This window comes from Dunckerocampus dactyliophorus, chromosome 16, assembly GCF_027744805.1.
Source record: "Dunckerocampus dactyliophorus isolate RoL2022-P2 chromosome 16, RoL_Ddac_1.1, whole genome shotgun sequence".
In the NCBI taxonomy this organism is placed as follows: Eukaryota; Metazoa; Chordata; class Actinopteri; order Syngnathiformes; family Syngnathidae; genus Dunckerocampus; species Dunckerocampus dactyliophorus.
The window spans coordinates 1505494-1521843 of record NC_072834.1 but is presented as its reverse complement, the minus strand read 5'-3'; the positions used below and the strand labels follow the sequence as shown (position 1 = coordinate 1521843).

Sequence of the window (16350 nt, the reverse complement as noted above, 5' to 3'; positions counted from 1 at the left end):
TGGTCTCCAAATTTAAGTTTCACTTAATCGCCACCAGACTGACGGACCGCAGCAGACAGCTGGCCTTCAGAACCGGGACGGCGGTTGTCGTCGTTAACGAGAGGGGAAGAAATCAAAGCGCCGCCTCCACGCCGAGTGGAAATCCAGCGGCCGACTTGCTTTCCCAGCCGGCGGGGTGCCTCTACGACGTCAGCCCGCACAACCCTTTCAGCACCTCCCATTTTACACCATTTGGACTGATCTTGGAAGGCACACGGTATATTGTGTTCCATGGTTATACACACACGGAACCACCAAAAGAAACACGAGACTCCCGTCTTTCATCAGAAAAAAAGAGTTTGTTTTTACCTTTTTCCGTTCTTTAGTAATCAGCAGTAGAACACACAGCAGGTACGTTTCAGGAAAATATCAGTTCCTGACTACAAAAGGGAGAAAACCAGCCTTTTGTGAAAAGATACATTTCAAGCAGAACTTTCACTCTGACACAAATATATTGTGCTTTTGTGACAGCTCAGACATCTAAACAACTATGCCAACATAAACAACACAAAAAAGGAGTTGATTTACACAAAGTAACAATTATTTACAACACCATCAACTATTCACAACTTTCACATTTGGAACTGAACTATGTGTGTGCATGCGTGCGCACGCGTGTGTGTGCATGTGTTAAGATTAAGAAGCGTACCCTTCTGCGCGCTCCACTGCTCCACGCTCTCCCGCTTCCTCCTTCCTGTCACGTGTGATTCTTCCGTCCGCATGATCTCTGCCGAGCTCTCATCAAATGCACTTCTGCCACCTAGTGGCTGTTTTTATGGCTTAAAATTACTCTGAAAGGGAGTTGCGTCATCACCGCTTTTAGCCTCTCGCTCAAAAAAACGTAAAAGACGTACAAATACGTTGCTGGGATCGGGCGTTCGAGCTTATAAAGACGAAAAACTACATCTTTGGTATTGAATGAATGAACCGCAATAAACGAGGGACGACTACATGGATGAGGAGCCTGAATTTATTGATTGATTTATTGGTGTTTGCTTGTGACGCTCCGCACGACAGGTTGGTCTCTTTGGTTTCTCTGTTCTGTCATCGTCAATGTCAATGAAATGGAAGTCTTCCATTTCTAAGAAAAATGATCCTTTTTTATTGTAACCTACCCACTTTTTATTTGACTGATGTTGCTAACATGATGCGTCTTGTATTCGGTCAAATCGGGTATTATGTTTGTGAAGCTGTGCTTTTTGGAAGTCATGGTGTACCTAATGAAGTGTCCAGTGAATCAGAAGTATGACTTCCAGCTGGGCGGCGAGTGGCTTGTTGTGCTGAGGTGCGATTATGACTGATGGACGGCTGGGCGACGTTCAGCGAGCCCTCCGTGTCCTGGCGGTGGTGCAGCACCAGCGGCTTCCTGACACCTCGTAAATGTGATGGGTTCCACCTGCGTTAGTCCCGGAGCGACAAGCCAACACGTCTGCTGGGACCTGAAGTCCTCAGCAAAGAAAGAGTCAAGGGTCAAGTCAAGTGACCCATGTCAAAGGTCATTCTCATGTGTCTAACGGAGCTTTGGTTGGACGTTGGTACTTGATTCAAGCGATTTTGAGTATAACCCTCCTGGAGGTGCTACTTTTTTGTAAATTTACGAGGAGACGGTCTAAAAGTCAACTCAACAACGTTAGCGCCAAACATGTAATTTAGCAACTTTTGACAAAAAGTGCCGCAAAGCATGCTGGGAAGCCGGAAGCACGCCCCTCACCGTCTCCAGCAGGGGGCAGTAGGAGGCCCCAAAATGTGGCCCGCCAGTTTGAGACCTGTGCTCTCCATCAGGGGTGTCCAAAGTTATTTCGGCGAGGGCCACATGGTGAAAAAGACAGGCTGCAAGGGCCCCGTTCGTATGGGACAAAGCAACACGTGTGTATGCTAAGAAGTTATAGTTCATGAAAAAACGGCATCTCAGCTTTGTCATATGCTGGAGGGGAAAACACATATTAGCAGCAACTCGGCTCTTTTTTCCCCATTTTTGCTTTTTTAAAAATGTTTCTCAATGTTTTTTATCTTTCTTCTTAAATAATCTTCCTAAATTTGCTTTTCGTAGTATTATGACTTTATTTTCCAAAAAATACAATTTTATTTTGTTTTGTTTGTTTCTGATAATATTTTACAAAATATTGTGTTTTCCTTTAATATTTCAACTCTTACAACATATAACATTCTCTTCATATTTTTCACTTCATTTTTCATTTTTGCAGTTTCTTTTAGCTTTGTTGTTTTCTTCATTTGTTTTTTTCGATTTCTGTTGTTTCTAAAAAACTTTATTTGTTTTTTTGTTTATTTTTCATCATATTACGACTTAAAAAAACCCGTCTTTTTCCTTTAATATTTCAACATGAAGTAACGTTATTTTTCCTCATAATATGACGCTGCTCTCGTAAACTTATTCTCACTACATTACATTTTTGTCTCTTAATATGTTGACTTTAATCCTGTAAAATGACTGCAACTTTCCCAAGAGACACAGCAATGACTCGAAGTAAATACGCGGCCAGCGAGTGAATCATTTGAGGCGTGCTTGAAGATGAATTCTGCCCAGCACATGTAAAGTGGCCGGTGTGGGATGAAAGCGCTGATTATATTTTCTGCGAGGCCGCAGCTGAAAGCCAAGTGAGCATGTGAACTGCTTCACATCCAGTTCACACTTGCCCTTTTTTTTTTTTTTAAAGCTGTGTGTAATTTAAAATGCCATTTAATTCTGCTTTGCGCTGATGTAACGCACACGCACACACACACACGCACACGGTTAACTTCTGACTGAATGTAGCTATTCTATACTTTCACTTGCTATCAGACCCGTTAGCCGACATCCGTGCTCCTATCACATGTTTATTATTCTGTCCATCCCGCCATATTTTCTTAGTCCTTTAACGTGATGGAGACTGAAACACTGGAATGCGCTGCTGGTGAATGGCGAGACGTGTGAGTTCATATCCTGAGCTTTCCAAGTACAAATAAATCCCGCTTTTTCTTGATTCCATGTGTGACAAGAGCGTAACATTCCTGTGGTAAATGGTGCACTTTCACATAAAAAATACATATATAAGACATGTGAGAGAGTTCCACCAACAGTTTGTTCTCCATCTGCACGTAACCAAAGTTAGATGACAATATGTTGCTTGTTGGCTCACCTGCCGTTATTTAACAATACTGGAGTTGAGCAACTTACGGGTTTATTAGAACAGAGACAGAGGTTCTCAATGAATTACGATTTATTTCACATCCATGACTATTTTTCCTCATAATATTACGACGTCATTCTCATAAAATTGCAACTTTATTTTATGTAAATTTAAATAAAGTCGTAAATTTATGAGAATGAAGTTGCAAATTTATGTGAATAAAGTCATCAATTTAAGAGAAAAAGTTGTAAATTTACGTGAATAAAGTCATCAATTTAAGAGAAAAAGTTGTAAATTTATGTGAATAAAGTCATCAATTTAAGAGAAAAAGTTGTAAATTTATGTGAATAAAGTCGTAAATTTAAGAGAAAAAGTTGTAAATTTATGTGAATAAAGTCGTAAATTTAAGAGAAAAAGTTGTAAATTTGTGTGAATAAAGTCGTAAATTTAAGAGAAAAAGTTGTAAATTTACGTGAATAAAGTCGTAAATTTAAGAGAAAAAGTTGTAAATTTGTGTGAATAAAGTCGTAAATTTAAGAGAAAAAGTCGTAAATTTATGTGAATAAAGTCGTAAATTTAAGAGAAAAAGTTGTAAATTTGTGTGAATAAAGTCGTAAATTTACAAGAAAACAGTCGTAAATTTAAGAAAAAAAGTTGTAACTTTACGAGAACACAATCGTTAATTTAAGAGAAAAAGTTCTACATTCACAAGAATAAAGTCATAAATTTATGAGAAAAAAAGTTGTAAATTTACATGAATAAAGTGATACATTTTCAAGAAAAAAGTTGTAATATTACAAGAATAAAGTAGTACATTTATGAGAAAAAAAAATTTACGAGAAAAAAGTTGTAATTTTACGTGAATAAAGTCGTAAATTTAAGAGAAAAAGTTGTAAATTTATGAGAATAAAGTTGTCAATTTATGTGAATAAAGTCGTAAATTTAAGAGAAAAAGTTGTAAATTTACGTGAATAAAGTCATACTTTTAAGAGAAAAAGTTATAAATGTATGTGAATAAAGTCGTAAATTTACAAGGATACAGTCGTAAAGGTACGAGAACAAAATTGTAAAAAACGTATGAGAAAAAAAGTCATAGAATTACGAGAAAAAGTTTGTAAATTTATGGGAATAAAGTTGTAAATTTACAAGAATAAAGTCGTAAATTTAAGAGAAAAAGTCGTACATTTATGTGACTAAAGTCATAAATGTACTAGAAAAAAGTTGTAAATTTTATGTGAATAAAGTCGTAAGTTTACGAGAATAAAGTTGTAAATTCACGTGAATGAAGTAGTACATTTCCAAGAAAGAAGTTGTACTATTACAAGAATAAAGTTGCAAATTTATGAGAAAAAAGTCTCATGTGACCTTTGGTTTGGTCAAAGGTCATATGTCACTTTTTTTCTCATAAATTTGCGACTATATTCTCAAAAAGTCCTATTTTTTCCCGGCGAGCCCAAATACTCCGTCGTAGGAAAGAGAATTCCTTCCATTTGAAAAGACGACTCGAGTGTGTCGTGTGACTTGATCCTTCGCTTCCATTCAGGCAGAGTGCTTAGCATTCATGACCTGAGCCTGGCACACACGAGTCATTCACAAACCTTCCTACGCCTCACGTGTGAGGTGCGCCGAGGCAGATGCTAGCATGCATGCGGCCCTGGCACGGATAAAAATAGCCTTTGGCTGTTTTTTCCTGAATCAGTGAACGCTGCGACGTCTAAATATAGAAGCACGAGAGCTAAAGATGGCAACAGAAGCCAACCAACATCATTCACGGTTTGCCAAGTCAAGCAAAAGCTGCTCATATTTAATTCAGAAAACTCTGCAACTCAGAACCCACGCTCAGCACGTACCGAGAGAAGTTGGAGCAAAGAACTATTCTCCTGTTTAGCGACATCACGTCCTCGTTAGTCAGCATGCAAACGAGTCCCTGACTTGCACAGCATGAAGCGAAGGGGCACAATGGGAGGCGAGTGCGATCATCACAACTGGCTGGAGGGGCATGACGTCTTGTCCCGTTGCAACGACTGCGGGCCGAGCTATCACTTGCCGTTCACGTCTTCCTGAATCGCTGCCTCGGAGCCGTTGCTCAACCCGCCGTGAAGCGCAGCTCTTATTCCACGCGACCTGACAGCGAAGGGGAGGAGGACATCTCCTGCCTCCTCTCGATCAGCATGTGTCAGCTTCTCTAACGACACGGCAGCAACGCCTGCACAGCCGTCAATCTGTGGACGATCAAATGACACAGAATGAATTCAAACAATTAATTGAATGAAATTTGAATTAAATACGTAAAAGTGTTATGAAATGTGCAGGAAATTCATTCAATCAATCAGGGCCATTTGGGGCCATCATTTCCAAATGTTTCGCAGATCGCACTTTGGACACCGCTGCTCCCATGCTAGCCTGACGACCAGGCGACATGATCCCTGCCGAGCTCTTTTCAAAGGCACTTCTGCCCCCTTGTGGCCGTTTTTATGGCTTACAATCGCTATGAAGTGAAATGCATTAGTGGGGAGTTGCGTCATCACCTCTTTTTGCCTCACGCAAAAAAACGTAAAAGACGTATAAATACGTTGTTGGGATCGGGCGTTCAGCTTTATAAAAACGTATAAAAACATCTTTGGTATTGAATGAGTTAATGGTGAGTACCTATAATAAGTGTCATATTTAGGGCTTAAACCTGGTGAACAATGGCAGTTGAAGAGAGAAGGGGAGCATTGTGGTGCCGAATCTAACGCAATAATTACAACAATCACTTTTAATTGCAAACGTTGATCCAAAATCGGAGTAGAACGTCAACGTCAAGCGAGCGGGAGGGTTTGGAGGCGGTGGGCAGACATTGTGGGCGTGTTAATCACGTCACTGTGTTGTAGCACATTGTTTTCAAAGCAAGTTCAAGTGTGCAACGCTTCGTTTGGCAGCTCCGGATGGGATCCTGAAGCATCACAAATCAAACTGAATTCGTGCTTGAACTTTCCAAAGCAGAGGGCGTGGCTAAACACACTCGACCAGCAGAAGCCTCACATGCACAGGCGGGGATGTTCCCTCCTCACTTTGCCCCTAAATTGTCCAGTGTGAGTTCAAGTGCTGATGTGTAAATGGAAATTCCACTGCTCGCGAGAATGCCTCCCCTTTTCCTGCCTACGCCCCAGTGTTTCCTGCCCGCCGCATGACTAGGTGTGTTGGCTTTTGACATCCCAGCGCCTGACTTTGGGGGTGCATATTTGCGTGAGTGTGAGAAAGGGTGTGGCTTTTCTGCGGGTCATCCATCCACCAAACACTAATTCTCCACTTTGAGCTTCCTGAGGCTGCTGTGTAATCTTCACGCATGTTTCTAATGAAAGGCTTCCAACGTGTCGTCTTTTGTAACAAATGTAGCGTGTACTTACTCTTTGCCCTGTCATAACCACGGCCATTAGTGCCATTTGCAAGCGTGTTCATTTCCACTCCCCTCTACTGAGCATCAACACAAGCAGGCCTTTAGTTGCGCTCCTTTACATCCAAAGGTAAATATTGTGTTTTTTCTCTTCTTTGCACGGCACCCAGGAGCCGCTGTGTCGTGTCTGTGATGTGCCGATGCATCTGTAAACCGCTCAAGGGGACTCTCAGGCTTATTTTACAAACCAGACCTTGCCCGACTGCACCTGAACAATGCGTTGGTTCATTGCTGGACCAAGTCAAGCACTGCGGTGCTGCAAGTCAAATCAAACCTTTGTAAGTCCCCTCAAGATGAGGACAGGAGGAGAATGTATCAAAAGTGTGTTTTCTGCAATAAAAGTAATAAGTTTGACTGGGCTTATGTGGTCTTTGAGCACTTTAATGGCAATTCGCATACCGTAGATCCCCGCTTTTTTATTCCTGCACCTCCAGCGAATGGCGAAAAACCACAAAAGTAGTTAACACGCCCGACAGGTGATACTTGGTTATTTAGCCTCAAGAGACAAACCGTCATGTAACGCAACGTAATTCATATTTTAAGTCAGACAGTTTGGGGATTATTTACGCCCCCAGACTGTTCCATGTTGATATTTTTATTCTTTTATGAATTCTTTGAATTTATGAATTATTCTTTAATGCTATTTTGTTAATAATTTAATTACTTAAATTAATAATGAATTTAAGTCATTTATTTATTTTAAACCCTGCAGCATATCGAGGGAGCGAGGTGATTTACAATATAGCTAAGCTAACACATGACGTCTGTGTAGGCTCTCAGTCGTACAGGAGTTGTCCATCGAGGGAAAGGCTTCTTGAGACGTCATCTGTACTTCTGTGAAGAAGGTGTCGAACGTTTCGCTCCTCATCCGAAGAGCTTCGTCAGCGAACTAATAAGTGCTGGTAGCCTAGGCCTTAAATACAGTAAGAGTGGGTGGAATTGGTGTGCCAACACCCTCCTCCTATTGGTTCCTTACACTAAGCCTGGGCGGAGTAATCCTGCCATTAGCACCTCCGAACAAAGGGAAGAGTAGCTCCCTGTAGTTGGGTATGAACAACTCTGATACTGGCTCGTTAGCATCTATTGTTCTGGCTCGGCCCTGGCTTCACCTCATTTGCAAGACTAAGAGCTGTGGGTTTTGGTCTCAGTAACCTGCTGAACACAAGGTCCAAATTAAACCTCAAACCACCATTCCGATTCAATGATGGGTTCTGTTGTTTGACAAAAATAGCTTCCTTTACTCCTCTTTCAAACCATCTGTTTTCTTTGGCCAAAATCTTTACCTCGCTGTCCTCAAAAGAGTGATTGGTTGCTTTAAGGTGTAGATGTACTGCTGATTGAGGACCACTAGAATTGTCCCTGCGATGTTGATAAAGCCTTTTTTGGAGCATTTGCTTAGTTTCCCCAATGTCGTGCTCTTTGCATTCCTCATCTTTACAGTGGATGGAATAGACCACATTGGAGCCTTGTCTTTAGGATGCACTAGTTTTTGTCTCAGGGTATTTACTGGTTTAAAATAGGTAGGAATTTTGTGTTGCCATAAGATCCTCTGGAGTTTTTCGGAGACCCCCGCTACATAAGGGACTACCACTCCTCTCCTTTTTGCTTCTGTGGGCTTTTGGGTTTCTTTCCCTACTCTCTTCTTTTGACATTTGTTAAAAGCCCACCACGGGTACCCACAGGTTGAGAGCGCTCTCTGGACATGTTGTGTCTCCTTTTTCCTTCCCTCAGCACTAGTTGGTATTTGTTCCGCTCTATGTTGGAGGGTCCTAATAACCCCTAGTTTATGTTGTAGTGGATGGTTTGATTCAAAAAGCAGGTATTGGTCAGTGTGTGTGGCCTTTCTAAAGACCTCTGGAAGTAGCTGTCTGTCCTCTCCTATAATTACCTTGCAGTCTAAGAAGGCTAGTTGGTTTTCTTTAGTGTCCTCGCGAGTAAATTTGATATTGGTGTCCACCGCATTGATGTGATCTGTGAAAGACTGAATTTCTTGTTTTTTGATTATGACAAAGGTGTCATCCACGTATCTAAACCAGTGCCTTGGTTTTGTCCCTGAGAAGGATGCGAGAGCCTGTTTCTCCATCTCTTCCATGTACAGATTCGCCACTATGGGTGCGACTGGTGACCCCATAGCACAACCATGAATTTGTCTGTAAAATTTCCCTCTAAACTGAAAATATGTAGTGTTAAGGCAAATTTCCAATAATTGGCAGATGTGGTCAGCACTAAGTTTTGTTCTCCTATGCAGAGTTGAGTCCTCGAGCAGTCTCTTCCTCACCACCGAGACTGCTGCTGAGGTGGGGACAGATGTGAAAAGTGAAGTCACATCATAGGACACCAAAGTTTCCTCTGGCTCCAATCTGAGGTCTTTGATACTCGCCACAAACCCTTTTGTGTTCTCTATATGATGATCAGTGTTGCCTACCAATGGGGATAAGACTGTTTTTACATATTTAGCTACATTGTACGTGGTAGAGTCAATGCTACAGACAATGGGTCTGAGGGGAAACCCTTCCTTGTGGATTTTTGGAAGGCCATAGATACATGGTGTAGCCTCCCCAGGGTATAACCTATGATACATCTGTCTGTCAATTAGTTCTTCCTTCTCTAACTTTTGGAGACAGTGTATGATTTCTTTCTTATACCTACTGGATGGGTCCCTTTTAAGTTGCTCATATGTGTTGGCATCACTGATTAGACTTGTTATTTTTTCCTCATAGTCCAATGTGTTGAGAACCACTGTGCATCTGCCCTTATCAGCTGGTAAGATGGTGATGCTCTCATCTTTCTGCAGAGCCGCTAATGCTTTCCTCTCACCTACCGTGATATTGGACGGTGGTGGTTTAGCACTACTGAGAAGGGCCGATATTCTCAGACGAAGGTCCCCTGCCTCTGTTCTAGAAAGGTTATTGTTCCTGATGGCCGATTCAGCTGCTGTGATATAGTCTACTGTGGGTATCGTTTTAGGAGTCACTGAGAAGTTGAGACCCTTGGTTAATACTGCCTTCTCTGTCTCCGAGAGGCTTCTGTCTGACAGATTTTTGATCCAATTTTCTTTAGTATTGGTCTGATTCCCCCCATCCTTAGTGTTTACGACAAGCTGTGGTCGATTTTCCAATAGAAGTTTCTGGAATATTCCCTTATGCCTTTCTTTGGTTTTGCTATGGTGCTTCATATAACCCGATTTAATAAATTCACAAACCTCCTGATAGGTTTCGTGCGTAAGCTTGGTTTGCAATCTCTGATAGAAGGTTTCTACTTCAGACTGTTTATTTCTTATCTCTATGTTAAGTCTCCTAATTCTCAAATTCTGTATTTTTCTGATGTAGTTTAGTTGCATTTTCCTTGCCAAGTGCCCTTGCTCAAGGGACGCTTGCCTCATGCATTTGGGGATTAACCAACTCTGCCTGCATCTAAGATTGAATCTGAGGTGGTTCCTTAAATCTGCTAATTTAAGAGTGGCCTATTCTAACACATGACAGAAAAAAAACAGAGGAAATGGCATTTTAAACAATAAAAAACCCAAAATACGTAAAATAATAACTCCATCAAAATAAATGATTCATTATTAATAACTACTATAACAATGAAAACTATTCACAAGTCAGCATTGATTTTAGAGCATGAAGAGGTGATACCGGAAGCATCGGTATTTAAGTATCAATCCGCATATCACTACCTAGCAGCATTCATTCGTTCCAGGAAGTCCAACTCGAACCGAAACGTTAACTGAATACATTTTCCCCACAAGGAATGATGTACTGTATGTCCAATCAATCTGTTACATAAGCAAACAATTTGAACACAAACACGTTTTTATAGTTTTACATAAAACAATTACAGAAAAAAATTCTAAATGCATATAAATACATATAAATGATAAATGAAGGGGGTAAACGAACATTTAGGGTTACTTTTACCTTCATTGAAGACGTGATTGTTGACGTGACTGCAAACAGGAAGGTGGTGGTGGCGGATGATCTCGCTGCCACATTGTGTCTTTGAACAGTCATGTCTTCAATGAAGGTAATGGTAAGCTTAAATGTTCATTTATCACTTTCATTCGTCATTCATATACATTTAGAATTGTTTTATGCATGCAAAACTATAAAAACGTGTTTTGTGTTAACGTCACAGTTGGGCAATGTAGCTGACTTTGGGTTCCGGTTGCCATTTTGTCAGCAAGCTAATAGGATGCTAACAGGACGTTTTGAGATACAAATACATTAATGAACACGATTGGACTCACGCATTGTATCCATAGCACTACGGGACGTGCGCCATATTGTATGCTAATCGGAAATTCTACGCAAAGTGGGGTAGAATTGTCGACATTACCTGAAAAACATCTTGTATTTCTGTATTATTTTCACGTGTGCCTCATCAGCACCGCCCTAATCCTTCTGTTACAGCCAATCAGCTTGCAGTTTACTTCCCTCCTTCCGTGTCAGCCAATCAGTTCGTAGCTTGTTGCGCTTCTCCGTTTCTTCTGCCCATTGCATTCATTTGATTTAGTGATGAAAATTTCGGCTCTTTTTACAGAGCTGGTTCTTCTGGCTCGGCTCACTAAAAAGAGCCTGCTCGTTCGGCTCCCAAGTGGCTCCTCAGATGTTTTTGTTGTCTTAATTTATTACCAAATGATATGGTTTGTGTAAAATGAATTACCAATGTAAAAAATACATTATATTGAATATTTGTTATTTAAATGCATTTATTTAATCCTCAATAAACAGCTACAAAAATATATTATATTATTATAAAAACAAAGACCCGTGTCAATAGACAAATTAGGGCAAAATAGGTCAAATATCTTCATGCAAATTTGTCACTAACGAAACGGCTCTAAGAGCACCCTCTAACCCCGCCCCTCCCCCTGCTCAGTGTGGACACAGCGACGCCGCCACACATGTTGATCAACGACATTCGCCTTTAACAGAAAAAAAGACTAGGAAAAAAAACTACTCGGCTCCCAATTGGCGCATCTCGTTCATTTCAAAGTGCCGGCTACCAGAGCCGATTCGTTCGCGACCGAGGCATCGCCACTCACAAACGAGTAACTGACACAAGTGTGAGATGATTAAATACTGTAGGTTTATTTGAAATTACAGATGTGTACATTTTGAATCAACCCTTGACGGGAAGGCGGGGGAGCATCACAGTTCCGTTCTAGAATAATATCAGTTCACACGTCTTTTTGTGCCTAAAAATAAAAATAACCTCAGTGTTTTCTGCTCAAACATCAGAAATAGGATAGGTTTCTTTATATACAGCACTCTTGTATGACAAGAAACATAGCACATTCTCCGTACATCACTTCAGTGATGATCAACATTGATTTACTGGGTACAAACAGACAATACATATGCAAGGACCGGTGCTTGATCAGCTCAATTTGGCAAGTCAATTCATGACCAACTCGGTGGCTTGATGACCACCTCCGGAGCGGAGGCGGAAACTAAACGGCTAAATAAATCCCTGAACATTAAATGTGCAAAACGGTTCAAGAAAACATAATAGAAAAGCTACAAAATGAAGCCTCACGTTGCAGTTCCTTCTGTGTGTAAATGTGTGACATAAGCTTACTGTGGCGTGTTTTCATGGAGATAGAAAAGGAAGAAGAAACTCCACTGACATAAAACAAAGTGTAAAAAAACAATCCCTTTACAGAAGAATCATCATTATGGTATCACACAAATAAATACATTGCATCCAAGCCGTGACTTTACATTATATTACCATTGCTGCATGATATAGCTATATATTTATATCTCTAATAGAATTCATGACACATTTGGTAGCATTAAAACCAATGAAAGGAAGGTAAGAAGAAGCTTAGTTCATTCATTCAAGAGGACGCATGTGTGTGAACAGAGAAGCTAATCATCCGACACACACATCCGTGCTACAAGGACTCGCTCGGTGTCTCTTATTCCTCAACTCATCCGAGTACTGTATCTCCTTACAAGCTTAAAAAGTGCTTTTTCCTCTCTTTTATGCACCTGTTTCAAAACGTGGGCCTCCTACTAGTGGCTTTAAGGTTTCAGTCAAATTTGGCTTCATTTGAGCTTAATTGCATGTTTTCAAAAGGACGTTTCCGCTTCAACCTCATACACCGGCAAAAACACACAATACCTCTTATTGTGTTCAGTGAAATCTATCTTTAAAAAGAGTCTCAGTGAGGGTACGTGTCCAGAAACGTGAAACCAAGCATCAGAGAGGGAGAAAGCCAGCTCACTGATAAGGCAGTGTGGATAAAAAGCTTCCAGGGAAGATAAAAAAAAAAAGTATTGCTGCTCATATACATCAAAACACCCCTTTAAACATCCCCAAGTCACTAGAATAGTATTTCAATTACTTTTAGGGGAAAAAAACATATACATACTATAAATTATGAATATATATATCTATATATATAATCCAGTGTCCTTTTTTTTTTAAGATATTCAGAAACCAACGTTCAGACCTCACAAGAGTTAAAAAAGAAATGACAATAAACCTCGTGGGAAATAACTTGCAGAATTTCGGTCATATTCTCTGGCACCGTCTGACGCTGATTTAAGTGCTCAAAGCTCAATGGGATGCGCGTGAGGCTTAACGGAAACAGCTGGCTGTGGAACGGGAGCGCTTTAAGGCCGATTCACGGACTCATGCGCAGCAACACTTCTTGGCGAGACTCTGTTTGCACACACGGCACAGCCGCGCTTGCGCCGCCGTCACGGCAAGACCGCATGAGACGTCTTTACGCTTGGCCCTTCGTGTCATATTCAACAGAGCAGACTTTAGTTCAATCACTCGCTCCACATGCAGTTTGCAGCTTTGGTCTGTTTGCAGCAGTGGTGTCCAAAGGTCCGCCTGGGGGTCCTTTGTGGCCCGCAGCTCGTTTTTTTTGTCGGCCTGCGGCATGTTTAAAACAAACAAACAAACAAAAACATTAAAAACAGCTGGCATCAGAACATCATTTTTGCTCCGATTGGTTGATTAATAGGATTTTTTTGTTCCCGAAATAAAACGGCTTCCAAAAAAAAAAAAAAGATTATCCAGAAACTAAAATTTTTTTGTACAATTGTAGATTACAAAAATAATTCTCTACAATAATATTTGGATTTGTCCAAAAATCCACATTTAAAATATCACAGAAAAGAATGTATTGACCAACATGATATTTTATATAGTATTTGGATAATTAGGACACTTATGAATTTTTTTTTACAATGTAAAAATTTTTAAAACTTAAGAACTGCAAACTTAAGAACTTAAAAAAAAATTAGATAATTAGAATTGACTTTAATTGACCAACAAAAATAAAATGAATATTATCCAGAAATTCTTATTATTTATTTACAATTGCAGATTAAAAACTTGAAAAGATTAATCCATCATCTGATATAATATTAGACTTTTTCCAAAAATCAAATAAATAAAAAAATCACTGAAAAAAGTCATTGACCTAGATAGCATTTTTATTTGATTATTTGGATTATCAGAAAATGTAGGAAAAAAGTTTTTTACTGTGTAAAAAAATAAGGATTTGCCTCGATTTGGATATTTAAGAATAATTTAAAATACAAGGCAAATTTAAAAACGTTATAATTGTTTTTTTTTTTTTACTGGACTAGCAAAAAAAATGACACTATCCAGAAATGATTAGCTTTTTGTTACAATTCTATTTAATTGTTTTTATGTAATCCATTGTCTACTGTATGTGGCTTTGTCCAATCAAAAAAATGTACTGACCGACTGTGGATAACATTTTTATAGTATTTTGATAGTCAGGAAATTTATTAAATGAATTTTGATTAAAAAAAAGAAAAGAAAATGCATTGGCCACTATTTTGTATGTTTTCAACAATATTGGATCGATTTTCACGAATTTAGTTTTTCTGCAAATACAAAGTTGTTACGTTTCTCTTGGTTGGAAAAGGTTTGGACACCCCTGGTTTACAGGCTTGAGATGAGGAAATGATGTTGAAGTTAATTGGCTGTTTGCAGTGTTTCTGCTGCTGTGGAAGGCTGAGTCATGCATGCAAACGTAAGTCAGTGACGATGATGTCAGTGCAAAGTGAGGAGGAATGTAATGACGCTATGGCACTTGGTGCAGACTGACAGCCCACGGACGACAAGCACACACACAAAGACAGAAAGGTCAGGTTCATGGTCAGCATTCAGTAGTATGGCATCAGGGGACGGAGGAGGGCGGGGGACGGTGGGGGTCGCCTCCTCCCTCGAAGGTTCAGTGGATCCTCACAGAGGTGAGGAGGACGCCAGCTGTCGCCTTCTCACCAGCTTGGGATTTCGAAAGGCGTCTCCAGGAAGGGGCAAGACGCTCCCTCGTGTCCGGTTAGGAGCTGCCTCAACCGGCACGTTCAAAGGTGGCTGGCGTGGGTGTGGTGTCAAAATCTTTGCTTCTTTTTTTCCCCAACTCCACGTCGTCGTCCGTGTTGGCTGCTGCTTCTTCACTGCGTTGACACCTGAGAGGGCCAGAGAAGCGGCATCGTGTGGTTAGCGTGCGTCCTGACCGCAAGACAATCATACGTAATTAACACTGAGGTCCAAAGCTCTACGGCCATCTGTTAGGACCTTCCTGATACCACCAGCACCAGCCTGTGACCTAAATATTTTCCCTGCATCCATACCAGCACATGTTTTGACACAACCCCCTCAGCCTGAAGCTCATGCGCTATAAACAACAAGACTACGCCACTGCCCCCGCTTGTGCCTCAATGCTAGCAAGCGCCCACAAAAAATGAATGACTATTCATGTCACATAGGTTGATATCAAAGTAAAGACAAAACAGTACGTACAGACACTATGCCAGCTGTGTCCAAAGTGCGGCCTGCTGCTGTTTTTGTTAGTGGCCCGCAGCTCAATTTAACTAGAAAACTAAAAACAAACAAACAACAAAAAAAAAAAACAGTAAAAATGGAAAAATCAGCAGCAATTTTTCAATAATCAAAATTTGAAAAGAAAAAAGTCATAATTTTATGAGAATAACGTAACATTATGAGGAAAAATCATGTCATTTTAGTAGCATAGAGTCGTAATATTATGAAAGGCAAATCAATCAGCACATAAAGTTATAGTTAGTTCATAGTTTGAGTTAGTTTATAGTTAGTAAGTTCATAGTAATAATACGCTTTTTCACCTACAGCACATCGGAGTTGGGATGCAATGTAGCGTATTTATTTGTGTTGCTTTACAAAACATCGAGGCGGCAAAGTTGCATCCTTTCATCTTTCGCTATGTGGCCCTCGGTGGAAAAAGTTTGGACACCCCTGCGCTATACAATGGGCTTGAAGCACCATTCCCACCAGATGGACGTTATTTGTGCACGCTCTCAACTCTCAACTCATTCCGACGCTTCACATCTGCTGACGGAGCTCCAGCGGGTGATCAAGACCTCACAGAACATTGTTGGGGCAGCCCTCCCCTCACTGCAAGATATTTATAAATCTAGAGTCCTACGAAGAACACACAACCTCATCAAGGACAGCACACATCCACAACACTCATTATTCACACTCCTACCGTCAGGCAGACGCTACAGGAGTTTGAAGTCCAGGACCACAAGGCTGGCAAACAGCTTTTACCCACAGGCCATCAGGCTCCTCAACGAAGCACTCGCACACGCCGCACGCAACACACGCACACACTCATAGCACTTTATTTATTTATTTATTTGTATTATTTACTTGTATTAATGTCTCGTCTGTTGTTGTTGCTTAATTTATTGGTATATATGTTTATGT

At 40.5% G+C, this 16350-nt stretch overlaps 1 protein-coding gene and 1 pseudogene across 2 annotated transcripts in view; both read right to left on the bottom strand.

Moving 5' to 3' along the window:
- Window positions 1-7591: 7591 nt before the first annotated feature.
- LOC129169359 (uncharacterized) lies at window positions 7592-10952 on the bottom strand (annotated as a pseudogene).
- A 697-nt stretch (window positions 10953-11649) lies between these two features.
- The window catches only part of spns2 (SPNS lysolipid transporter 2, sphingosine-1-phosphate), a 67386-nt gene continuing 62685 nt past the window's right edge, over window positions 11650-16350 (bottom strand). The window contains exon 12 of one of the 2 annotated variants that reach the window (XM_054754339.1): window positions 11650-15071. In XM_054754339.1, the coding sequence (XP_054610314.1) occupies window positions 14954-15071 (118 nt within the window). In that variant the 3' untranslated portion in view covers window positions 11650-14953. The remainder of the gene's footprint in view (window positions 15072-16350) is intronic. The other variant, XM_054754341.1, reaches the window with a different exon arrangement.